Raw genomic sequence first — 26,176 nt, 5'->3', positions numbered from 1 at the left:
CTCTCTGTCTCTCTCTCTGTCTCTCTCTCTCTCTCTCTCTGTCTCTCTCTCTCTCTCTCTCTCTCTCTCTCTCTCTCTCTCTCTCGTCTCTCTCTCTCTCTCTCTCTGTCTCTCTCTCTGTCTCTCTCTCTCTCTCTCTCTCTCTCTCTGTCTCTCTCTCTGTCTGTCTGTCTCTCTCTGTCTCTCTCTCTGTCTTTCTCTCTCTCTCGCTCTCTGTCTCTCTCTGTCTCTCTCTGTCTCTCTCTCTTTCTCTCTCTCGCTCTCTGTCTCTCTCTCTCTCTCTCTCTGTCTCTCTCTCTCTCTCTCTCTCGTCTCTCTCTCTCTCTCTCTCTCTCTGTCTCTCTCTGTCTCTCTCTGTCTCTCTCTGTCTCTGTCTCTGTCTCTCTCTCTCTCTCTCTCTCTCTCTCTCTCTCTCTCTCTCTCTCTCTCTCTCTCTCTCTCTCTCTCTCTCTCTCTCTCTCTGTCTCTGGCTCTGTCTCTCTGTCTCTCTCTCTCTGTCTCTGTCTCTGTCTCTGTCTCTCTCTCTGTCTCTCTCTGTGTGTAGGAAGACCGAGGCGTCTGAGTCCAGTGCTGTGCTGGACACCTTCAGGTTCTGCTATGATGAAGATGAAGATAGTGCAGGGTTGGACCGGACTATCATGGACCAGACTGGGCCTACAGGGACAGTAAGACCCACAGGCGTCCATCGTACACACATTTAGTTAGAGACTTTTCCTTCTGAAGTTCATGATAATGGATCAGTCAATTAAAATAACTGCGCTTACAATATCAGAATGGACTTCTGTCTTTGCCAGCAATCTGTACCAACAATACAACGTCCCTCTGTCCCTGCCCCTAGATCGTGAGGAAGAAGCCAACATCGTCATCATCACCAGCCCTGTCCCCCAGTATGGACACGAGTGAGGACCCGGACACAGAGGACGCACTGAAAGGCTTCGACTTCCTGTCTAGCCCTGACAGTATGGACACATCGCCTGAGTCCCGCAGCGCTGGGGACGGGACCGACTGGGGTGAGTGAGATGGGGGAGAGAGGGTGAGATGGGGGAGAGAGGGTGAGATGGGGGAGAGAGGGTGAGATGGGGGAGAGAGGGTGGGGAGGAGGGTGAGGGAGGGGGAGGGAGGGTGAGGGGGTGGGGTGAGGAAGAGGAGAGAGGGTGGGACAGGGGCAGGGTGGGAGAGAGGGTGGGACGGTAGAGAGGGTGAGGGAGGGGGAGAGGGGATGGGGTGAGGAAGGGGAGAGAGAGGGTGAGGGGAGAGGAGGAGAGAGGGTGGGACAAGGGCAGGGTGGGACGGGGAGAGAGAGGGAGGAGAGAGAGAGGGTGGGTTGAGGGATGAGGGAGAGGAGAGAGAGGGAGGTAGGGGAGAGAGAGGGGTGGGATGAGGGGTGGGGGGGGGGAGGGTGGGGTGAGGAAGGGGAGAGAGGGTGAGGGGGGGGGGGGTGGGACAGGGCAGGGTGGGACGGGGAGAGAGAGGGAGGGGAGAGAGAGAGGGTGGGTTGAGGGATGAGGGAGAGGAGAGAGAGGGAGGTAGGGGAGAGAGAGAGAGGGTGGGACAGGGGCAGGGTTGGAGAGACTGTGTGTGGGCGGGGGAGAGGGGGAGAGGGGGTGGGACGAGTGGGTGGGGTGGGGGGTGCCTATTGGCTGCTGCACTAAAAGCTCTTTACTTGACTCGCTTTTCAAAGATGGCTAGAAAAGTACAAATGTAGTAAAGTTGAGTGAAGTTCAGTCTCGTGCGTTTCTGTTAGGGCTGGTATTTGTTCTGCACGGCTGTCCCGGGGGAGCTTAGAGGCTGTCCTGGGGGAGCTTAGAGGCTGTCCCGGGGGAGCTTAGAGGCTGTCCCGGGGGAGCTTAGAGGCTGTCCCGGGGGAGCTTAGAGGCTGTCCCGGGGGAGCTTAGAGGCTGTCCTGGGGGAGCTTAGAGGCTGTCCCGGGAGCTTAGAGGCTGTCCGGGGAGCTTAGAGGCTGTCCCGGGGAGCTTAGAGGCTGTCCCGGGGAGCTTAGAGGCTGTCCCGGGGAGCTTAGAGGCTGTCCCGGGGGAGCTTAGAGGCTGTCCTGGGGGAGCTTAGAGGCTGTCCCGGGGGAGGCTTAGAGGCTGTCCCGGGGAGCTTTAGAGGCTGTCCTGGGGGCTTAGAGGCTGTCCCGGGGAGCTTAGAGGCTGTCCTGGGGGAGCTTAGAGGCTGTCCCGGGAGCTTAGGAGGCTGTCCCGGGGGAGCTTAGAGGCTGTCCCGGGGAGCTTAGAGGCTGTCCTGGGGAGCGAGGCTGTCTGGGGAGCTTAGAGCTGTCCCGGGGGAGCTTAGAGGCTGTCCTGGGAGCTTAGAGGCTGTCCCGGGGGGCTTAGAGGCTGTCCCGGGGGGCTTAGAGGCTGTCCTGGGGAGCTTAGAGGCTGTCCCGGGAGCTTAGAGGCTGTCCCGGGGGAGCTTAGAGGCTGTCCCGGGGGAGCTTAGAGGCTGTCCTGGGGGAGCTTAGAGGCTGTCCCGGGGGAGCTTAGAGGCTGTCCTGGGGGAGCTTAGAGGCTGTCCTGGGGGAGCTTAGAGGCTGTCCCGGGGGAGCTTAGAGGCTGTCCCGGGGGAGCTTAGAGGCTGTCCCGGGGGAGCTTAGAGGCTGTCCTGGGGGAGCTTAGAGGCTGTCCCGGGGGAGCTTAGAGGCTGTCCCGGGGGAGCTTAGAGGCTGTCCTGGGGGAGCTTAGAGGCTGTCCTGGGGGAGCTTAGAGGCTGTCCCGGGGAGCTTAGAGGCTGTCCTGGGGGAGCTTAGAGGCTGTCCCGGGGGAGCTTAGAGGCTGTCCCGGGGGAGCTTAGAGGCTGTCCGGGGGAGCTTAGAGGCTGTCCTGGGGGAGCTTAGAGGCTGTCCTGGGGGAGCTTAGAGGCCGTCCTGGGGGAGCTTAGAGGCTGTCCCGGGGGAGCTTAGAGGCTGTCCCGGGGGAGCTTAGACTTTTTCTGTTTCAGCTTTTTTCTTCTCCATATTGCAGATTGTTGACAGAGTACTGTTGTCAATGTACATCATCCATATGTCATATACACTATTATGTAATGATACCAAGACTCATCATTTTAGATTGATTGTATTTATCTCTGTCCTTCTCTTGACTGGGATCTGTTCCGTTCAGTGTTCTCTGTGAGGTGTCTGAAGGGAATCTACTTGATTCTCTTTGTGACTCACTACACTACAATATGTCTCTTACCCAAAACCTGGAAAAACAAGTCTAGTTCCAAAATGGGTCTGTTGGTTAAAGAAAGAGAGTACGTGGTACTCACCCACAGTCCTAAAGACCTACTCTCTTTGGGGGTTTCCACCAGAGATTTCTACTTCCAGTTGAACTCCACTTGAACTATTAAAATCATCTCTGGGCTCAGTTACAAGACAACCAACTGAGTGTTGCAGATACTGGAGGGACTTTTAAAGTGGAAAGTGATTGTGGCCCCTGCCTCGTACCTGATCATGCCCAGACTAGCCTGTAGTCAGATCCCCCCTGCCGATCATGCCCAGACTAGCCTGTAGGCAGATCCTGAACAGGTCTGGTTTTGTCCCTCTGTAGACGGGGAGGAGCAGACTGCCATGTCAGAGTCCTGGGACGTGGACCAGGGTCTGATAACCAAACTCAAGGAGGAGTACAGGAAGGAGCGCAAGGGGGAAAAGGGGGGAAAGAGTAAGTTATCTCTTGGACCTCCCTGTCCTGTCCTCCTCCCTGTCCTCTCCTCCTCCCAGTCCTCTCCTCCTCCCTGTCCTCTCCTCCTCCCAGTCCTCTCCTCCTCCCTGTCCTCTCCTCCTCCCTGTCCTGTCCTCCTCCCTGTCCTCTCCTCCTCCCAGTCCTCTCCTCCTCCCAGTCCTCTCCTCCTCCCAGTCCTCTCCTCCTCCCTGTCCTCTCCTCCTCCCAGTCCTCTCCTCCCTCCCTGTCCTCTCTCCCCTCTCTCCTCCTCCCTGTCCTGTCCTCCTCCCTGTCCTCTCCTCCTCCCAGTCCTCTCCTCCTCCCAGTCCTCTCCTCCTCCCAGTCCTCTCCTCCTCCCTGTCCTCTCCTCCTCCCAGTCCTCTCCTCCTCCCAGTCCTCTCCTCCTCCCAGTCCTCTCCTCCTCCCTGTCCTCTCCTCCTCCCAGTCCTCTCCTCCTCCCTGTCCTCTCCTCCTCCCTGTCCTGTCCTCCTCCCTGTCCTGTCCTCCTCCCTGTCCTCTCCTCCTCCCAGTCCTCTCCTCCTCCCAGTCCTCTCCTCCTCCCAGTCCTCTCCTCCTCCCTGTCCTCTCCTCCTCCCAGTCCTCTCCTCCTCCCTGTCCTCTCCTCCTCCCAGTCCTCTCCTCCTCCCAGTCCTCTCCTCCTCCCAGTCCTCTCCTCCTCCCTGTCCTCTCCTCCTCCCAGTCCTCTCCCCCTTTCCCTGTCCTCTCCTCCTCCCAGTCCTCTCCTCCTCCCAGTCCTCTCCTCCTCCCAGTCCTCTCCCCCTTTCCCTGTCCTCTCCTCCTCCCAGTCCTCTCCTCCTCCCAGTCCTCTCCTCCTCCCTGTCCTCTCCTCCTCCCAGTCCTCTCCTCCTCCCAGTCCTCTCCTCCTCCCTGTCCTCTCCTCCTCCCAGTCCTCTCCTCCTCCCAGTCCTCTCCTCCTCCCTGTCCTCTCCTCCTCCCTGTCCTGTCCTCCTCCCAGTCCTCTCCTCCTCCCAGTCCTCTCCCCCTTTCCCTGTCCTCTCCTCCTCCCTGTCCTGTCCTCCTCCCTGTCCTCTCCTCCTCCCTGTCCTGTCCTCCTCCCAGTCCTCTCCTCCTCCCTGTCCTCTCCTCCTCCCAGTCCTCTCCTCCTCCCAGTCCTCTCCTCCTCCCTGTCCTCTCCTCCTCCCTGTCCTGTCCTCCTCCCAGTCCTCTCCTCCTCCCAGTCCTCTCCTCCTCCCAGTCCTCTCCTCCCAGTCCTCTCCTCCTCCCTGTCCTCTCCTCCTCCCTGTCCTCTCCTCCTCCCTGTCCTCTCCTCCTCCCAGTCCTCTCCTCCTCCCAGTCCTCTCCTCCCAGTCCTCTCCTCCTCCCAGTCCTCTCCTCCTCCCAGTCCTCTCCTCCTCCCGGTCCTCTCCTCCTCCCAGTCCTCTCCTCCTCCCGGTCCTCTCCTCCTCCCAGTCCTCTCCCCCTTTCCCAGTCCTCTCCCCCTTTCCCAGTCCTCTCCCCCTTTCCCAGTCCTCTCCTCCTCCCTGTCCTCTCCTCCTCCCTGTCCTCTCCTCCTCCCTGTCCTCTCCTCCCAGTCCTCTCCTCCTCCCAGTCCTCTCCTCCTCCCTGTCCTCTCCTCCTCCCTGTCCTCTCCTCCTCCCTGTCCTCTCCTCCTCCCTGTCCTCTCCTTCTCCCTGTCCTCTCCTCCTCCCTGTCCTCTCCTCTTACCTGTCCTCTCCTCCTCTCTGTCCTCTCCTCCTCCCTAACTTCTCCTCTTCCCAGTCCTCTCCTCCTCCCTGTCCTCTCCTCCTCCCTAACTTCTCCTCCTCCCAGTCCTCTCCTACTCCCAGTCCTCTCCTCCTCCTCTCGGTCCTCTCCTCCTCCCTGTCCTCTCCTCCTCCCGGTCCTCTCCTCCTCCCGGTCCTCTCCTCCTCCCGGTCCTCTCCTCCTCCCTGTCCTCTCCTCCTCCCAGTCCTCTCCTCCTCCCTGTCCTCTCCTCCTCCCTGTCCTCTCCTCCTCTCGGTCCTCTCCTCCTCCCTGTCCTCTCCTCCTCTCGGTCCTCTCCTCCTCCCTGTCCTCTCCTCCTCCCAGTCCTCTCCTCCTCTCGGTCCTCTCCTCCTCCCAGTCCTCTCCTCCTCTCTGTCCTCTCCTCTCCTCAAAGCTTCAAATATAGAATAAACTTATTCTCATCTTTCTCAACTCTTATTTTATCTTCTGTCTCTTCATCCTACCTGCCGTCTTCAACTCTTCTGTCTGTCTCAGTTTGTATCTGTCTTAGTCCAACTCTGAATGTGTTTGTTTCCTTGTCATTGTTTGTTTCCTTGTTAACTCGATACAGATCATTATTTGTGTCAAAGTAATGTCATCCATCAGAACCACTACATCGCTTAGTCTGGCAGGGACCAAACACTAACTCAATCATATTGCACTCAACACGATCATCTTGCAGTAGTGTCCGATGGAAGTGCATATACAAGCACTTGGAATCCACTCTTCAACCTTCATTGGAACATTAGATGCACAACTTTAGAGATGCTGACTAACATTCTCAGACGTCAGTGGCAGGCCATACATTCTCAATGTCATGTTCAGCTTTTGTCCAGATTCATCTTTGGATCATTTGCACCGTCTACTGCTGTCACAACCTGCTGTCACAACCTGCTGTCACAACCTGCTTCTACTGCTGTCACAACCTGCTTCTACTGCTGTCACAACCTGCTTCTACTGCTGTCACAACCTGCTTCTGCTGCTGTCACAACCTGCTGTCACAACCTGCTTCTGCTGCTGTCAAAACCTGCTTCTACTGCTGTCACAACCTGCTTCTGCTGCTGTCACAACCTGCTTCTGCTGCTGTCACAACCTGCTTCTGCTGCTGTCACAACCTGCTTCTGCTGCTGTCACAACCTGCTTCTACTGCTGTCACAACCTGCTGTCACAACCTGCTTCTGCTGCTGTCACAACCTGCTGTCACAACCTGCTTCTGCTGCTGTCACAACCTGCTTCTGCTGCTGTCACAACCTGCTTCTACTGCTGTCACAACCTGCTTCTGCCACAACCTGCTTCTGCTGCTGTCACAACCTGCTTCTGCTGCTGTCACAACCTGCTTCTACTGCTGTCACAACCTGCTTCTGCCACAACCTGCTTCTGCTGCTGTCACAACCTGCTTCTACTGCTGTCACAACCTGCTGTCACAACCTGCTTCTGCTGCTGTCACAACCTGCTGTCACAACCTGCTGTCACAACCTGCTTCTGCTGCTGTCACAACCTGCTTCTGCTGCTGTCACAACCTGCTTCTACTGCTGTCACAACCTGCTTCTGCCACAACCTGCTTCTGCTGCTGTCACAACCTGCTTCTACTGCTGTCACAACCTGCTTCTGCCACAACCTGCTTCTGCTGCTGTCACAACCTGCTTCTGCTGCTGTCACAACCTGCTGTCACAACCTGCTTCTGCTGCTGTCACAACCTGCTGTCACAACCTGCTGTCACAACCTGCTTCTGCTGCTGTCACAACCTGCTTCTACTGCTGTCACAACCTGCTTCTGCCACAACCTGCTTCTGCTGCTGTCACAACCTGCTTCTACTGCTGTCACAACCTGCTTCTGCCACAACCTGCTTCTGCTGCTGTCACAACCTGCTTCTACTGCTGTCACAACCTGCTTGCCACAACCTGCTTCTGCTGCTGTCACAACCTGCTTCTGCTGCTGTCACAACCTGCTTCTACTGCTGTCACAACCTGCTTCTACTGCTGTCACAACCTGCTTCTGCTGCTGTCACAACCTGCTTCTACTGCTGTCACAACCTGCTTCTGCCACAACCTGCTTCTGCTGCTGTCACAACCTGCTTCTACTGCTGTCACAACCTGCTGTCACAACCTGCTTCTGCTGCTGTCACAACCTGCTGTCACAACCTGCTTCTGCTGCTGTCACAACCTGCTTCTACTGCTGTCACAACCTGCTTCTGCTTCTGCCACAACCTGCTTCTGCTGCTGTCACAACCTGCTTCTGCTGCTGTCACAACCTGCTTCTACTGCTGTCACAACCTGCTTCTACTGCTGTCACAACCTGCTTCTGCTGCTGTCACAACCTGCTTCTACTGCTGTCACAACCTGCTTCTGCCACAACCTGCTTCTGCTGCTGTCACAACCTGCTTCTACTGCTGTCACAACCTGCTTCTGCTGCTGTCACAACCTGCTTCTGCTGCTGTCACAACCTGCTTCTGCTGCTGTCACAACCTGCTTCTGCTGCTGTCACAACCTGCTTCTACTGCTGTCACAACCTGCTGTCACAACCTGCTTCTGCTGCTGTCACAACCTGCTGTCACAACCTGCTTCTGCTGCTGTCACAACCTGCTTCTGCTGCTGTCACAACCTGCTTCTACTGCTGTCACAACCTGCTTCTGCCACAACCTGCTTCTGCTGCTGTCACAACCTGCTTCTGCTGCTGTCACAACCTGCTTCTACTGCTGTCACAACCTGCTTCTGCCACAACCTGCTTCTGCTGCTGTCACAACCTGCTTCTACTGCTGTCACAACCTGCTGTCACAACCTGCTTCTGCTGCTGTCACAACCTGCTGTCACAACCTGCTGTCACAACCTGCTTCTGCTGCTGTCACAACCTGCTTCTGCTGCTGTCACAACCTGCTTCTACTGCTGTCACGAACCTGCTTCTGCCACAACCTGCTTCTGCTGCTGTCACAACCTGCTTCTACTGCTGTCACAACCTGCTTCTGCCACAACCTGCTTCTGCTGCTGTCACAACCTGCTTCTGCTGCTGTCACAACCTGCTGTCACAACCTGCTTCTGCTGCTGTCACAACCTGCTGTCACAACCTGCTGTCACAACCTGCTTCTGCTGCTGTCACAACCTGCTTCTACTGCTGTCACAACCTGCTTCTGCCACAACCTGCTTCTGCTGCTGTCACAACCTGCTTCTACTGCTGTCACAACCTGCTTCTGCCACAACCTGCTTCTGCTGCTGTCACAACCTGCTTCTACTGCTGTCACAACCTGCTTCTGCCACAACCTGCTTCTGCTGCTGTCACAACCTGCTTCTGCTGCTGTCACAACCTGCTTCTACTGCTGTCACAACCTGCTTCTACTGCTGTCACAACCTGCTTCTGCTGCTGTCACAACCTGCTTCTACTGCTGTCACAACCTGCTTCTGCCACAACCTGCTTCTGCTGCTGTCACAACCTGCTTCTACTGCTGTCACAACCTGCTGTCACAACCTGCTTCTGCTGCTGTCACAACCTGCTGTCACAACCTGCTTCTGCTGCTGTCACAACCTGCTTCTACTGCTGTCACAACCTGCTTCCGCTCTGTCACACCCTGCTTCTGCTGCTGTCACAACCTGCTTCTGCTGCTGTCACAACCTGCTTCTACTGCTGTCACAACCTGCTTCTGCTGCTGTCACAACCTGCTTCTACTGCTGTCACAACCTGCTTCTGCCACAACCTGCTTCTGCTGCTGTCACAACCTGCTTCTACTGCTGTCACAACCTGCTGTCACAACCTGCTTCTGCTGCTGTCACAACCTGCTGTCACAACCTGCTTCTGCTGCTGTCACAACCTGCTTCTGCTTCTGCCACAACCTGCTTCTGCTTCTGCCACAACCTGCTTCTGCTGCTGTCACAACCTGCTTCTGCCACAACCTGCTTCTGCTGCTGTCACAACCTGCTTCTGCTGCTGTCACAACCTGCTTCTGCTGCTGTCACAACCTGCTTCTGCCACAACCTGCTTCTGCTGCTGTCACAACCCTGTCAACCTGCTTGCTGCTGTCACAACCTGCTTCTGCTGCTGTCACAACCTGCTTCTACTGCTGTCACAACCTGCTTCTACTGCTGTCACAACCTGCTTCTGCTGCTGTCACAACCTGCTTCTACTGCTGTCACAACCTGCTTCTGCCACAACCTGCTTCTACTGCTGTCACAACCTGCTGTCACAACCTGCTTCTGCTGCTGTCACAACCTGCTTCTGCTGCTGTCACAACCTGCTTCTACTGCTGTCACAACCTGCTTCTGCCACAACCTGCTTCTGCTGCTGTCACAACCTGCTTCTACTGCTGTCACAACCTGCTGTCACAACCTGCTTCTGCTGCTGTCACAACCTGCTTCTGCTGCTGTCACAACCTGCTTCTACTGCTGTCACAACCTGCTGTCACAACCTGCTTCTACTGCTGTCACAACCTGCTGTCACAACCTGCTTCTACTGCTGTCACAACTTGCTTCTACTGCTGTCACAACCTGCTTCTGCTGCTGTCACAACCTGCTTCTACTGCTGTCACAACCTGCTTCTGCCACAACCTGCTTCTGCTGCTGTCACAACCTGCTTCTACTGCTGTCACAACCTGCTGTCACAACCTGCTTCTGCTGCTGTCACAACCTGCTGTCACAACCTGCTCTGCTGCTGTCACAACCTGCTTCTGCTGCTGTCACAACCTGATCTACTGCTGTCACAACCTGCTGTCACAACCTGCTTCTGCTGCTGTCACAACCTGCTTCTGCTGCTGTCACAACCTGCTTCTGCTGCTGTCACAACCTGCTTCTACTGCTGTCACAACCTGCTGTCACAACCTGCTCTGCTGCTGTCACAACCTGCTTCTGCTGCTGTCACAACCTGCTTCTGCTGCTGTCACAACCTGCTTCTACTGCTGTCACAACCTGCTTCTACTGCTGTCACAACCTGCTTCTACTGCTGTCACAACCTGCTGTCACAACCTGCTTCTGCTGCTGTCACAACCTGCTTCTGCTGCTGTCACAACCTGCTTCTGCTGCTGTCACAACCTGCTTCTACTGCTGCCACAACCTGCTTCTGCTGCTGTCACAACCTGCTGTCACAACCTGCTGTCACAACCTGCTTCTACTGCTGCCACAACCTGCTTCTGCTGCTGTCACAACCTGCTGTCACAACCTGCTGTCACAACCTGCTTCTACTGCTGTCACAACCTGCTTCTGCCACAACCTGCTTCTACTGCTGTCACAACCTGCTTCTACTGCTGTCACAACCTGCTGTCACAACCTGCTTCTGCTGCTGTCACAACCTGCTTCTGCTGCTGTCACAACCTGCTTCTACTGCTGCCACAACCTGCTTCTACTGCTGTCACAACCTGCTTCTACTGCTGTCACAACCTGCTGTCACAACCTGCTCTGCTGCTGTCACAACCTGCTTCTACTGCTGTCACAACCTGCTCTGCTGCTGTCACAACCTGCTTCTGCTGCTGTCACAACCTGCTTCTGCTGCCGTCACAACCTGCTTCTGCTGCTGTCACAACCAGCTTCTGCTGCTGTCACAACCTGCTTCTACTGCTGTCACAACCTTTTTTCTTGCTCTCTTTTTCTTGTCATGGAATTCTATTTGTGTTGTCTTCATCCTTGATGTGGGTTTGTGTGGGGGTGTTTGTTTGTCAGGATGCCCCACAACCTCTACATCTCTCCTTTCAGTTTGAACAAGTATAGACACTCAACTGCTCTCAGCCTTAGTTTGTCCCCTGTACTGTAATAATGTTAGTTGATTATTTTCCCAATAGTGCTCTGCTCTCTCTCCTTCCTGCAGTATCCTCATATACAGTAGTATTATATTCTTTGTGATTGTCTCTGTTCTAACATTGTCCCCCTACCTGTTTGCTCTCCCCAGGACCTAACAGGTCTAAGCTCCAGGACATGCTGGCCAACCTGAGGGACCAGGAGGACATGAGTCCCAGAGAGCCCTCCTCTTCCCCCCAGGCCCGCTCCAATGCCCCCAGGCTCAACGAGCATCACAAGGACAACCGCACGGACGAAGGTACAGAACTCTGTCTCTCTGTCCCCGGTCTCTCTCTGTCCCCGGTCTCTCTCTGTCCCCTGTCTCTCTCTGTCCCCGGTCTCTGCCAGACCCGGGGCTAGTTCCCTCCCTGTCTCTCTGTCCCCTGTCTCTACCAGACCCGGGGCTAGTTCCCTCCCTGTCTCTCTGTCCCCTGTCTCTACCAGACCCAGGGATAGTTCCCTCTCTGTCCCCTGTCTCTACCAGACCCGGGGCTAGTTCCCTCCCTGTCTCTCTGTCCCCTGTCTCTACCAGACCCAGGGCCAGTTCCCTCCCTGTCTCTCTGTCCCCTGTCTCTACCAGACCCAGGGCTAGTTCCCTCTCTGTCCCCGGTCTCTACCAGACCCAGGGCTAGTTCCCTCCCTGTCTCTCTGTCCCCTGTCTCTACCAGACCCAGGGCTAGTTCCCTCCCTGTCTCTCTGTCCCCTGTCTCTACCAGACCCAGGGATAGTTCCCTCTCTGTCCCCGGTCTCTACCAGACCCAGGGCTAGTTCCCTCCCTGTCTCTCTGTCCCCTGTCTCTACCAGACCCAGGGCTAGTTCCCTCCCTGTCTCTCTGTCCCCTGTCTCTACCAGACCCAGGGCTAGTTCCCTCCCTGTCTCTCTGTCCCCTGTCTCTACCAGACCCTGGGCTAGTTCCCTCCCTGTCTCTCTGTCCCCGGTCTCTGCCAGACCCAGGGCTAGTTCCCTCCCTGTCTCTCTGTCCCCTGTCTCTACCAGACCCAGGGCTAGTTCCCTCCCTGTCTCTCTGTCCCCTGTCTCTACCAGACCCAGGGCTAGTTCTCTGTCCCCTGTCTCTGCCAGACCCAGGGCTAGTTCCCTCCCTGTCTCTCTGTCCCCTGTCTCTGCCAGACCCAGGGCTAGTTCCCTCCCTGTCTCTCTGTCCCCTGTCTCTACCAGACCCAGGGCTAGTTCCTCTGTCCCCTGTCTCTGCCAGACCCAGGGCCAGTTCCCTCCCTGTCTCTCTGTCCCCTGTCTCTACCAGACCCAGGGCTAGTTCCCTCCCTGTCTCTCTGTCCCCTGTCTCTACCAGACCCAGGGCTAGTTCCCTCCCTGTCTCTCTGTCCCCTGTCTCTACCAGACCCAGGGCTAGTTCCCTCCCTGTCTCTCTGTCCCCTGTCTCTACCAGACCCAGGGCCAGTTCCCTCCCTGTCTCTCTGTCCCCTGTCTCTACCAGACCCAGGGCTAGTTCCCTCTCTGTCCCCTGTCTCTACCAGACCCTGGGCTAGTTCCCTCCCTGTCTCTCTGTCCCCTGTCTCTCTGTCCCCTGTCTCTACCAGACCCAGGGCTAGTTCCCTCCCTGTCTCTCTGTCCCCTGTCTCTACCAGACCCTGGGCTAGTTCCCTCCCTGTCTCTCTGTCCCCTGTCTCTACCAGACCCTGGGCTAGTTCCCTCCCTGTCTCTCTGTCCCCTGTCTCTACCAGACCCGGGGCTAGTTCCCACCCTGTCTCTCTGTCCCCGGTCTCTGCCAGACCCAGGGCTAGTTCCCTCCCTGTCTCTCTGTCCCCTGTCTCTACCAGACCCAGGGCTAGTTCTCTGTCCCCTGTCTCTGCCAGACCCAGGGCTAGTTCCCTCCCTGTCTCTCTGTCCCCTGTCTCTGCCAGACCCAGGGCTAGTTCCCTCCCTGTCTCTCTGTCCCCTGTCTCTACCAGACCCAGGGCTAGTTCCCTCCCTGTCTCTCTGTCCCCTGTCTCTACCAGACCCAGGGCTAGTTCCCTCTCTGTCCCCTGTCTCTACCAGACCCAGGGCTAGTTCCCTCCCTGTCTCTCTGTCCCCTGTCTCTACCAGACCCAGGGCTAGTTCCCTCCCTGTCTCTCTGTCCCCTGTCTCTACCAGACCCAGGGCTAGTTCTCTCCCTGTCTCTCTGTCCCCTGTCTCTACCAGACCCTGGGCTAGTTCCCTCCCTGTCTCTCTGTCCCCGGTCTCTGCCAGACCCAGGGCTAGTTCCCTCCCTGTCTCTCTGTCCCCGGTCTCTGCCAGACCCAGGGCTAGTTCCCTCCCTGTCTCTCTGTCCCCTGTCTCTACCAGACCCAGGGCTAGTTCTCTGTCCCCTGTCTCTGCCAGACCCAGGGCTAGTTCCCTCCCTGTCTCTCTGTCCCCTGTCTCTGCCAGACCCAGGGCTAGTTCCCTCCCTGTCTCTCTGTCCCCTGTCTCTACCAGACCCAGGGCTAGTTCTCTGTCCCCTGTCTCTGCCAGACCCAGGGCCAGTTCCCTCCCTGTCTCTCTGTCCCCTGTCTCTACCAGACCCAGGGCTAGTTCCCTCCCTGTCTCTCTGTCCCCTGTCTCTACCAGACCCAGGGCTAGTTCCCTCCCTGTCTCTCTGTCCCCTGTCTCTACCAGACCCAGGGCTAGTTCCCTCCCTGTCTCTCTGTCCCCTGTCTCTACCAGACCCAGGGCCAGTTCCCTCCTGTCTCTCTGTCCCCTGTCTCTACCAGACCCAGGGCTAGTTCCCTCTCTGTCCCCTGTCTCTACCAGACCCTGGGCTAGTTCCCTCCCTGTCTCTCTGTCCCCTGTCTCTCTGTCCCCTGTCTCTACCAGACCCAGGGGCTAGTTCCCTCCCTGTCTCTCTGTCCCCTGTCTCTACCAGACCCTGGGCTAGTTCCCTCCCTGTCTCTCTGTCCCCTGTCTCTCTGTCCCCTGTCTCTACCAGACCCAGGGCTAGTTCCCTCCCTGTCTCTCTGTCCCCTGTCTCTACCAGACCCAGGGCTAGTTCCCTCCTGTCTCTCTGTCCCCTGTCTCTACCAGACCCTGGGCTAGTTCCCTCCCTGTCTCTCTGTCCCCTGTCTCTACCAGACCCGGGGCTAGTTCCCTCCCTGTCTCTCTGTCCCCGGTCTCTGCCAGACCCAGGGCTAGTTCCCTCCCTGTCTCTCTGTCCCCTGTCTCTACCAGACCCAGGGCTAGTTCTCTGTCCCCTGTCTCTGCCAGACCCAGGGCTAGTTCCCTCCCTGTCTCTCTGTCCCCTGTCTCTACCAGACCCAGGGCTAGTTCCCTCCCTGTCTCTCTGTCCCCTGTCTCTGCCAGACCCAGGGCTAGTTCCCTCCCTGTCTCTCTGTCCCCTGTCTCTACCAGACCCTGGGCTAGTTCCCTCCCTGTCTCTCTGTCCCATGTCTCTCTGTCCCCTGTCTCTACCAGACCCAGGGCTAGTTCCCTCCCTGTCTCTCTGTCCCCTGTCTCTACCAGACCCAGGGCTAGTTCCCTCCCTGTCTCTCTGTCCCCTGTCTCTACCAGACCCGGGGCTAGTTCCCTCCCTGTCTCTCTGTCCCCTGTCTCTGCCAGACCCGGGGCTAGTTCCCTCCCTGTCTCTCTGTCCCCTGTCTCTGCCAGACCCAGGGCTAGTTCCCTCCCTGTCTCTCTGTCCCCTGTCTCTACCAGACCCTGGGCTAGTTCCCTCCCTGTCTCTCTGTCCCCTGTCTCTGCCAGACCCAGGGCTAGTTCACTCCCTGTCTCTCTGTCCCCTGTCTCTGCCAGACCCGGGGCTAGTTCCCTCCCTGTCTCACTGTCCCCTGTCTCTACCAGACCCATGGCTAGTTCCCTCCCTGTCTCTCTGTCCCCTGTCTCTACCAGACCCAGGGATAGTTCCCTCCCTGTCTCTCTGTCCCCTGTCTCTACCAGACCCAGGGATAGTTCCCTGGTGTTTCAGTGGAAGGATCCCCTTCCTGCTTATCCCTCTCTGATTCAGGGAATCCTCTAGCTGGGATTTCTGAAGAAAAAAAAAGGAAGCTTTTGGAAGCTTTTTTTTTTTAAAGTTCGCAACATGTATTTTGCCCTCTGTTAAGTCCATAACATTGTCAGTGTAATGGCTTCCCTGCAGGTAGTAACTGGCTCTGTTTTTACCTCTTCCAGTGGAGGCGTTGACGTCCCCTCCCTCCTCAGGAAAGTCCTTCATAATGGGTCCTGATGAGAACATGGCGGCTGATCTGGGACTGGGGGAGCTGGCTGGTCTTACGGTATCCAACGAGGCCGATAGCTTGGGATACGACGTGAGTAGTACCTCCCTTGAGGACTAAATACAATCGGCACACATCCACTCTTATTCCTGTTCCCAAATAACTCTAAAGCTAGCTGCCACACTAACTACACCCCTGCAGCACTCCCATCTGTAATGATGAAGTACATGACTCAATTGTTATGGTGAGAGATTATAGTACGGTTTTAAGTACCTCAATGGACCGTAAAGGAAGTCACATTACAAACTATCACCCTCATGCACTTAAAGAAATGATGAATATTATGCATATATTGGAACTAGTTGATATATGGAGGATTAAATATCAAGCTAGTCGTCTTCAATACTTTCTTATGTCATTCTCGCTGGCGCCAAAAGTTTGATAGTGGACAGACGGTCGGACCATCAAGTATTTGGTATACACATTACTCTCACAGATTTTCCACGAGGGCGAGGATATTGGAAACTTGTTTTTAACCAGGACAGAATAATTTATAACTGACTTTTTCCGACATAACATAGTTACAGCAGATCCCCTTATTGTAATGGACACGTTTAAATGTGCCTTTAGAGGCCATGCAATTCAATACTCATCTTTAGAACAAAAACGATTTAGGTCCAAAGAGTCCATATTAACAAAGGAAATAGAGGGACTAACAGTACAGCTAGAGAGCAATAAAAATTGTAACCGAGGCACAGAATAAGTTAGAGGAAAAACTAAAAGAAATTGAAGAAATTATTCAAGAAAGATCAAGTGTAATATATTATAAAAAAATAAAACAAACTGCAATATGAATATGGAGGAAAATGCACCCAATTATTTTTTACATCTTCAACATAGAAATGCTACCAAAAAATTATTTAAAGAAACTTGTTACAAATGACGGTCACCCATGAATTCACCAAACTATATTTTGAAAGAGGAAGCAAAGTACTTTAAGCATACGTTTTCATTTCAGTCTCCTCCATCTCCACTAACCAAAGTTAATTGTAAGGATTAATTTTCTATTAATAGCGTGAAATTAACAGCCATACAGACAGACTCATGTGATGGCCTAATTACAGAGGAGGATCTTCTACAGTGGGGAGAACAAGTATTTGATACACTGACGATTTTGAATAAATGCAAATTAATTACTTAAAAATCGTACAATGTGATTCCGTCTCTCACAGTTGAAGTGTACCTATGATAAAAAATTACAGACCTCTACATGCTTTGTAAGTAGGAAAACCTGCAAAATCGGCAGTGTATCAAATACTTGTAGATGCAATTAAAGCCTTCAAGTACAGGAAAACTCCAGGGCTGGATGGCATACCAGTTGAGGTATATCAAATATTTTTCGATGTACTCAAAAGGTCCGTTATTAACATGTTTTAACCACTCCTATAGAAATGGTAGACTATCAGATACTCAGCAAGAAGGTCTGATTTTTTACTATAACAGGACCCAGGTGGTAAAAATAAAGATCCAGTCTTCCTAAAAAAATGGAGACCCCTTACACCTCAGTGTTGTGATGCCAAAATCGTAGCAAAATGCTTAGCGCATAGAATTAAAAAGGTATTGTCGGATATTATTAATCCTAATCAGACAGGTTTTTTTACATGGACGATACATTGGAGATAATACAGTGCATTGGGGAAGTATTCAGACCCCTGGAGTAGACCCAAGAAACCCGATGGTTTCTCTGACAGAGCTCCAGAGTTCCTCTGAGGAGATGGGAGAACCTTCCAGAAGGACAACCATCTCTGCAGCACTCCACCAATCAGGCCTTTATTGTAGAGTGGCCAGATGGAAGCCACTCCTCAGTAAAAGGCACATGACAGCCCGCTTGGAGTTTGCCAAAAGGCACCTAAAGACTCTCAGACCATGAGAAACAAGATTGAACTCTTTGGCCTGAATGCCAAGCGTCACGTCTGGAGGAAACCTGCCACCATCCCTACGGTGAAGCATGGTGGTGGCAGCATCATGCTGTGGAACTCATTACCTCAAAGCTCATCACTAAGCTAAGGACCCTGGGACTGAACACCTCCCTCTGCAACAGGATCCTGGACTTCCTGACGGGCCGCCCCCAGGTGGTAAGGGTAGGTGACAACACATCCGCCATGCTGACCCTCAACACGGGGGCCTCTCAGGGGTGCGTGCTCAGTCCCCTCCTGTACTCCCTGTTCACCCACGACTGCGTGGCCAAGCACGACTCCAACACCATCATTAAGTTTGTTGACGACACAACGGTGGTAGGCCTGATCACCGACAACAATGAGTCAGCCTACAGGGAGGAGGTCAGAGACCTGGCCGTGTGGTTTCAGGACAACAACCTCTCCCTCAACGTGAGCAAGACAAAGGAGCTGATCGTGGACTACAGGAAACGGAGGGGCGAGCACGCCCCCGTTCACATTGACACGGCTGCAGTGGAGCGGGTCGAGAGCTTCAAGTTCCTTGGTGTCCAAATCACTAAGGACTTAAAATGGTCCATACACTCAAACAGTCGTGAAAAAGGCACTACAGCACCTCTTCCCCATTCGGGAGGTTGAAAGCTGCACCATTGAGCGCATCTTGATTGGCTGCATCATGTAGTCATTGACAAGGTTAGAAATAATGATTTTTAATATAAATAATAATTATGTCCTTCAAACTTTGCTTTCGTCAAAGAATCCTCCATTTGCAGCAATTACAGCCTTGCAGACCTTTGGCATTCTAGTTGTCAATTTGTTGAGGTACTCTGAAGAGATTTCACCCCATGCTTCCTGAAGCACCTTTCCACAAGTTGGATTGGCTTGATGGGCACTTCTTACGTACCATACGGTCAAGCTGCTCCCACAACAGCTCAATAGGGTTGAGATCCGATGACTGTGCTGGCCACTCCATTACAGACAGAATACCAGCTGACTGCTTCTTCCCTAAATAGTTCTTGCATAGTTTGGAGCTGTGCTTTGGGTCATTGTCCTGTTGTAGGAGGAAATTGGCTCCAATCAAGCGCCGTCGACAGGGTATGGCATGGCGTGGCAAAATGGAGTGATAGCCTTCCTTCTTCAAGATCCCTTTTACCCTGTACAAATCTCCCACTTTACCACCACCAAAGCACCCTCAGACCATCACATTGCCTCCACCATGCTTGACAGATGGCATCAAGCACTCCTCCAGCATCTTTTCATTTGATCTGCGTCTCACAAATGTTCTTCTTTGTGATCCGAACACCTCAAACTTCGATTCGTCTGTCCATAACACTTTTTTCCAATCTTCCTCTGTCCAGTGTCTGTGTTCTTTTGCCCATCTTAATCTTTTCTTTTTATTGGCCAGTCCGAGATATGGCTTTTTCTTTGCAACTCTGCCTAGAAGGTCAGCATCCCGGAGTCGCCTCTTCACTGCTGACGTTGAGACTGGTGTTTTGTGGGGTACTATTTAATGAAGCTGCCAGTTGAGGACCTGTGAGGCGTCTGTTTCTCAAACTAGACACTCTAATGTATTTGTCCTCTTGCTCAGTTGTGCACCGGGGCCTCCCACTCCTCTTTCTATTCTGGTTAGAGCCAGTTTGCGCTGTTCTGTGAAGGGAGTAGTACACAGCGTTGTACGAGATCTTCAGTTTCATGGAAATTTCTCGCATGGAATAGCCTTAATTTCTCAGAACAAGAATAGACTGACGAGTTCTTTGTTTCTGGCCATTTTGAGCCTGTAATCGAACCCACAATTGCTGATGCTCCAGATACTCAACTAGTCTCAAGAAGGCCAGTTTTAAACTTGGATTAGCAAACACAACGTGCCATTGGAACACAGGACTGATGGTTGCTGATAATAGGCCTCTGTACGCCTATGTACAGTTGAAGTCGGAAGTTAACATACACTTAGGTTGGAGTCATTAAAACTAGTTTTTCAAACACTCGTTTTTCAAAACTATAGTTTTGGCAAGTCGGTTAGGACATCTACTTTGTGCATGACACAAGTAATTTTTCCAACAATTGTTTACAGACAGATTATTTCACTTATAATTCACTGTATCACAATTCCAGTGGGTCAGAAGTTTACATACACTAGGTTGACTGTGCCTTTAAACAGCTTGGAAAATTCCAGAAAATTATGTCATGGCTTTAGAAGCTTCTGATAGGCTAATTGACATCATTTGAGTCAATTGGAGGTGTACCTGTGGATGTATTTCAAAGCCTACCTTCAAACTCAGTGCCTCTTTGCTTGACATCATGGGAAAATCAAAAATAAATCAGCCAAGACCTCAGAAAATCAATTGTAGACCTCCAAAAGTGTGGTTCATCCTTGGGAGCAATTTCCAAACGCCTGAAGGTACCACGTTCATCTGTACAAACAATAGTACGCAAGTATAAACACCATGGGACCACGCAGCCATCATACCGCTCAGGAAGGAGACGCGTTCTGTCTCCTAGAGAGGAACGTACTTTGGTGCAAATCAATCCCAGAATAACAGCAAAGGACCTTGTGAAGATATTGAAGGAAACGGGTACAAAAGTATCTATATCCACAGTAAAACAATTCCTATATTGACATAACCTGAAAGGCCGCTCAGCAAGGAAGAAGCCACTGCTCCAAAACTACAGTTTGCAACTGCACATGGGGACAAAGATCGTACTTTTTGGAGAAATGTCCTCTGGTCTGATGAAACAAAAATAGACCTGTTTGGCCATAATGACCATCATTATGTTTGGAGGAAAAAGGGGGAACCTTGCAAGCCGAAGAACACCATCCCAACCGTGAAGCACAGGGGTGGTAGCATCATGCTGTGGGGGTGCTTTGCTGCAGGAGGCTCTGGTGCACTTCACAAAATAGATGACATCATGAGGAAGGAAAATTATGTGGATATATTGAAGCAACATCTCAAGACATCAGTCAGGAAGTTAAAGCTTGGTCGTAAATGGGTCTTCCAAATGAACAATGACCCCAAGCATACTTCCAAAGTTGTGGAAAAATGGCTTAAGGACAACAAAGTCAAGGTATTGGAGTGGCCATCACAAAGCCCTGACCTCAATCCTATAGAAAATATGTGGGCAGAACTGAAAAAGCATGTGCGAGCAAGGAGGCCTACAAACCTGAGTCAGTTACACCAGCTCTGTCAGGAGGAATGGGCCAAAATTCACCCAACTTATTGTGGGAAGCTTGTGGAAGGCTACCTGAAACGTTTGACCCAAGTTAAACAATTTAAAGACAATGCTACCAAATACTAATTGAGTGTATGTAACCTTCTGACCCACTGGGAATGTGATGAAAGAAATAAAAGCTGAAATAAATCATTCTCTCTACTATTATTCTGACATTTCACATTCTTAAAATAAAGTGGTGATCCTAACTGACCTAAGACAGGGAATTTTTACTAGGATTAAATGTCAGGAATTGTGAAAAACTGAGTTAAAGGTATTTGGCTAAGGTGTATGTAAACTTCCGACTTCAACTGTACATTACTATACATTACTGATGTCTGTCCACTCAATACCTTCCTCAACTACAACAAGCACTAAATGCATTAACAAGAGCTGTTCACATACAGACTTTATCTACCCATAATCCATGGCGTTTACCCTACTCAGATCTCCAACAACCAGGATGCCCTGAGGAGGACGTGGAACCCTAAGTTCACCCTGCGGAGCCACTTCGACGGGATCCGAGGTCTGGCGTTCCACCCCGTAGAACCGGTTCTAGTCACCGCCTCAGAGGACCACACGCTGAAGATGTGGAACCTGCAGAAGACTGCCCCCACCAAGAAGTAAGACTGACCCTCTGTCTAATAACACCATAATATTAACCCTAACCTGCAGAAGACAACAGGGAAGACTACAACTCAGTGTCTACTTCACTAAAGCAGAGACTTAGACTAGAGATGTTCCTCTCACCAGGTTTGGAGTCAATTCCTCTCACCAGGTTTGGAGTCAATTCCTCTCACCAGGTTTGGAGTCAATTCCTCTCACCATGTTTGGAGTCAATTCCTCTCACCAGGTTTGGAGTCAACTCCTCTCACCAGGTTTGGAGTCAATTCCTCTCACCAGGTTTGGAGTCAATTCCTCTCACCAGGTTTGGTGTCAATTCCTCATTGGGGAGAATTTGAATTTCAGTTTACTTCCTGAATTTAATGAATGAAAATGGAATTGACTCCAAACCTGGTGAGAGGAGTTGACTCCAAACCTGGTGAGAGGAGTTGACTCCAAACCTGGTGAGAGGAATTGACTCCAAACCTGGTGAGAAGAGTTGACTCCAAACCTGGTGAGAAGAGTTGACTCCAAACCTGGTGAGAGGAAATGTTGCCTTTATACAGTCCAGATTGTCTATAAAGTTTACAACTGTCTAACTCACTATTTCTCTCTCTGTCTTTATCTCCAGGAGTGCCTCTCTTGACGTGGAACCCATCTACACGTTCAGGGCCCACCAGGGTGCAGTGCTGTGTGTAGTGATGAGCAGTACAGGAGAGCAATGTTTCAGTGGAGGGGTGGACGGGACCATTCAGAGCTGGAACACCCCTAACCCTAATGTAGACCCATACGACTCATACGGTAAGAACAGAGGTCTGGCTGGCTGCCTGTATCTCTCTCTGTCTCTCTGTCTCGGCTCTCTCTGTCTCTCTCTCTCTGTCTCGGCTCTCTCTGTCTCTCTGTCTCGGCTCTCTCTCTCTCTGTCTCGTCTCTCTCTCTCTCTGTCTCGGCTCTCTCTCTCTCTGTCTCGGCTCTCTCTCTCTCTGTCTCGGCTCTCTCTCTCTCTGTCTCGGCTCTCTCTCTCTGTCTGTCTCGGCTCTCTCTCTGTCTCGGCTCTCTCTCTGTCTCTCTCTGTCTCGGCTCTCTCTCTGTCTCGGCTCTCTCTCTGTCTCGGCTCTCTCTCTGTCTGCTCTCTCTCTCTCTCGTCTCTCTCTCTCTCTGTCTCGGCTCTCTCTCTGTCTCTCTCTCTCTGTCTCGTCTCTCTCTCTCTCTGTCTCGGCTCTCTGTCTCGGCTCTCTCTCTCTCTCTCTCTCTCTCTGTCTCGGCTCTCTCTCTCTCTCGGCTCTCTCTCTCTCTCTCGGCTCTCTCTCTCTCTCTCGGCTCTCTCTGTCTCGGCTCTCTCTCTCTCTCGGCTCTCTCTCTCTCTCTGTCTCGGCTCTCTCTCTCTCTCTCTCTCTCTCTGTCTCGTCTCTCTCTCTCTCTGTCTCGGCTCTCTCTCTCTCTCGGCTCTCTGTCTCGGCTCTCTCCCTCTCTGTCTCGGCTCTCTCTCTCTGTCTCGGCTCTCTCTCTCTGTCTCGGCTCTCTCTCTGTCTCGACTCTCTCTCTGTCTCGGCTCTCTCTCTGTCTCGGCTCTCTCTCTGTCTCGGCTCTCTCTCTGTCTCGGCTCTCTCTGTCTCGGCTCTCTCGCTTTCTGTCTGTTTCTCTGCCTCTGTTTCTTCCTCCGTTTGTCTACATACACAGCGCATTTGGAAAGTATTCAGACCCCTTTCATTTTTCCACATTTTGTTACATTACAGCCTTATTCTGAAATGGATTCAATTGTTTTTTTTCCCTCATCAATCTACACACAATACCCCATAATGACATTTTTGCAAATGTATTAAAAATAAACTACTGAAATATCACATTTACATAAGTATTCAGACCTTTTACTCAGTATTTTGTTGAAGCACCTTTGGCAGTGATTACAGCCTCGAGTCTTCTTGGGTATGACGCTACAAGCTTGGCACACCTGTATTTGGGGAGTTTCTCCCATTCTTCTCTGCAGATCCTCTCAAGCTCTGTCAGGTTGGATGGGGAGCGTCACTGCACAGCTATTTTCAGGTCTCTCCAGAGATGTTCGATCGGGTTCAAGTCCGGGCTCTGGCTGGGCCACTCAAGGACATTTAGAGACTTGTCCTGAAGCCACTCCTGCGTTGTCTTGGCTGTGTGCTTAGTGTCGTTGTCCTGTTGGAAGGTGAACCTTCGCCCCAGTCTGAGGTCCTGAGCACTCTGGAGCAGGTTTTCATCAAGGATCTCTCTGTACTTTGCTCCGTTCATCTTTCCCTCGATCCTGACTAGTCTCCCAGTCCCTGCTGCTGAAAAACATCCCCACAGCATGATGTTGCCACCACCATGCTTCACCGTAGGGATGGTGCCAGGTTTCCTCCAGACGTGATGCTTGGCATTCAGGCCAAAGAGTTCAATCTTGGTTTCATCAGACCAGAGAATCTTGATTCTCATGGTCTGAGAGTCTTTAGGTGCCTTTTGGCAAACTCCAAGTGGGCTGTCATGTGCCTTTTACTGAGGAGTGGCTTCCGTCTGGCCACTCTACCATAAAGGCCTGATTGGTGGAGTGCTGCAAAGATGGTTGTCCTTCTGGAAGGTTCTCCCATCTCCACAGAGGAACTCTGGAGCTCTGTCAGAGTGACCATCGGGTTCTTGGTCACCTCCCTGACCAAGGCCCTTCTCCCCTGATTGCTCAGTTTGGCCGGGCAGCCAGCTTTATGAAGAGTCTTGGTGGTTCCAAACTTCTTCCATTTAAGAATGATGGAGGCCACTGTGTTCTTGGGGACCTTCAATGCTGCAGAAATTTTTTGGTACCCTTCCCCAGATCTGTGCCTCGACACAATCCTGTCTCGGAGCTCTACGGACAATTCCTACGACCTTATGGCTTGGTTTTTGCTCTGACATGCTCTGACCCTTTGCTATGAGACTCGAAATTGAACTCCGGTGCATCCTGTTTCCATTGATCATCCTTGAGATGTTTCAACAACTTGATTGGAGTCCACCTGTGGTAAATTCAATTGATTGGACATGATTTGGAAAGGCACACACCTGTCTATATAAGGTCCCACAGTTGTGGTGTGTGCCTTTCCAAATCATGTCCAATCAATTGAATTTACCACAGGTGGACTCCAATCAAGTTGTTGAAACATCTCAAGGATGATCAATGGAAACAGGATGCACCTGAGCTCAATTTCGAGTCTCATAGCAAAGGATCTGAATATTTCTGTTTTATATTTTTTATACATTTGCAAAAATGTCTAAAAACCTGTTTTCGCTTTGCAATTATGGGGTATTGTGTGTAAATTGATGAGGATTTTTTTTTTTCATCCATTTTCGAATAAGGCTGTAGCGTGACAAAATGTGGAAAAAGTCAAGGGGTCTGAATACTTTCCGAATACACTCTCTCTCTCTCTCTGACATAGAGCCGTCTGTCCTGCGGGGGGCGCTGTGCGGTCATACTGACTCAGTGTGGGGTCTGGTCTACAGTAGTGTTCATCAGAGACTCCTGTCTTGCTCTGGAGACGGCACCGTCAGGCTGTGGGACGCCTCCAATACCAAGCCGGCCCTGGCCACCTTCCACAATAAAGGTACACTCAGACAGACACATCAGCCAATATGGTTCAGTGACTTTAACTGAGTTGTTAGGAGGTGTGACGAGTTGGAGGATGAGTTGACCATTAGGGGGTTTGGATTAGTTACTGTAATGTCTGAGTACATTGATGTTTTAACCCATAGAATGTGTTTTTGTTTCGCTTCCTGCTTCAGGGTTTGGCGTGCCGTCCTCAGTGGACCTGGTCTGCAGTGACCCCGCCTACATGGTGACATCATTCACCAGCGGTCAGATTGGCCTGTTCAACATGGAGACACAGCAACTGGTGCTCAACCTGGAGTCCACTGCAGAGACGGGTAGGTCTGGAGGGAGGGAGGAGGGGTGGGAGGGAGGGAGGGAGGGAGGGAGGGAGAGAGAGACAGGGATGGTCAGATTGGCCTGTTCAACAAGGAATCAACCTCTCCTCTCCCCAGGTACCCCCTGTCAGATCAACAGGGTGCTGAGCCACCCCACCCTCCCCATCACGATCACCGCTGAAGAGGACAGGCACATCAAGTTCTTCGACAACAACACAGGTAACACGACAACAACACAGGTAACACGACAACAACACAGGTAACACGACAACAACACCACAGGTAACACGACAACAACACAGGTAATTCGACCATTTTGCTGGTCTACATACAAACGTTCTATTAGTTTTTCACTCCAACAGTGTCCTCCACACAGAACTAAATAGGATCTCAATGGTCCTCCATCAGTCCCAACTTAAATCTAAAAGTATTTAGAATATTGCAGTCGTCCAGTTTTTACCACATCCTGATCAAGTTTGGTTTATCACAGCAGTTTGTTTTTAAAAGTAGAGTGTTTTAAAAATTAGAGTGAATACACATAAACTGATGCACTCACAGAAAGCAGAAACATTCAATTAACAAATGTCAATTTGAACTCTTCAGGAAAGCTGATCCACTCGATGGTGGCCCACCTGGAGGCAGTTACCAGTCTAGCTGTCGACCCCAACGGACTCTATCTGATGTCTGGCAGTAAGTAGCTAACAACTCTAGATCAATGATTTCTAACATCCTTAGCTAGATAGATACCTTGTCATTCTGCATGCAATGGTAGGAGAGTCCATGTGAGGATATGACAGACCTTATAAAACAGGAGAGGGGGCCTAGAACTGAGCCCTGGGGGACACCAGAGCTGTATACTTTATAAAACAGGAGAGAGGGCCTAGAACTGAGCTCTGGGGGACACCAGAGCTGTATACTTTATAAAACAGGAGAGGGCCTAGAACTGAGCCCTGGGGGACACCAGAGCTGTATACTTTATAAAACAGAAGAGGGTCTAGAACTGAGCCCTGGGGGACACCGGAGCTGTATACTTTATAAAACAGGAGAGGGCCTAGAACTGAGCCCTGGGGGACACCAGAGCTGTATACTTTATAAAACAGGAGAGGGTCTAGAACTGAGCTCTGGGGGACACCGGAGCTGTATACTTTATAAAACAGGAGAGGGTCTAGAACTGAGCCCTGGGGGACACCGGAGCTGTATACTTTATAAAACAGGAGAGGGTCTAGAACTGAGCTCTGGGG

The 26,176-nt window shown here is 52.1% G+C and overlaps 1 protein-coding gene across 2 annotated transcripts in view; it reads left to right on the top strand.

The window, feature by feature from the left end:
- LOC121556619 (striatin) overlaps window positions 1-26,176 on the top strand; it is a 110,847-nt gene that overhangs the window by 80,280 nt on the left and 4,391 nt on the right. Inside the window, exons 6-16 of one of the 2 annotated variants that reach the window (XM_041870506.2) lie at window positions 545-665; window positions 839-1,010; window positions 3,531-3,641; window positions 11,229-11,375; window positions 15,236-15,372; window positions 20,886-21,061; window positions 21,673-21,842; window positions 24,452-24,616; window positions 24,795-24,935; window positions 25,053-25,154; window positions 25,539-25,625. In XM_041870506.2, the coding sequence (XP_041726440.1) occupies window positions 545-665; window positions 839-1,010; window positions 3,531-3,641; window positions 11,229-11,375; window positions 15,236-15,372; window positions 20,886-21,061; window positions 21,673-21,842; window positions 24,452-24,616; window positions 24,795-24,935; window positions 25,053-25,154; window positions 25,539-25,625 (1,529 nt within the window). The remainder of the gene's footprint in view (window positions 1-544; window positions 666-838; window positions 1,011-3,530; window positions 3,642-11,228; window positions 11,376-15,235; window positions 15,373-20,885; window positions 21,062-21,672; window positions 21,843-24,451; window positions 24,617-24,794; window positions 24,936-25,052; window positions 25,155-25,538; window positions 25,626-26,176) is intronic. The other variant, XM_041870507.2, reaches the window with a different exon arrangement.

Source organism: Coregonus clupeaformis, chromosome 1 (assembly GCF_020615455.1).
Source record: "Coregonus clupeaformis isolate EN_2021a chromosome 1, ASM2061545v1, whole genome shotgun sequence".
NCBI lineage: Eukaryota > Metazoa > Chordata > Actinopteri > Salmoniformes > Salmonidae > Coregonus > Coregonus clupeaformis.
Note: the sequence above shows the minus strand (reverse complement) of the source record. Positions and strands in the feature narration are given on the sequence as shown.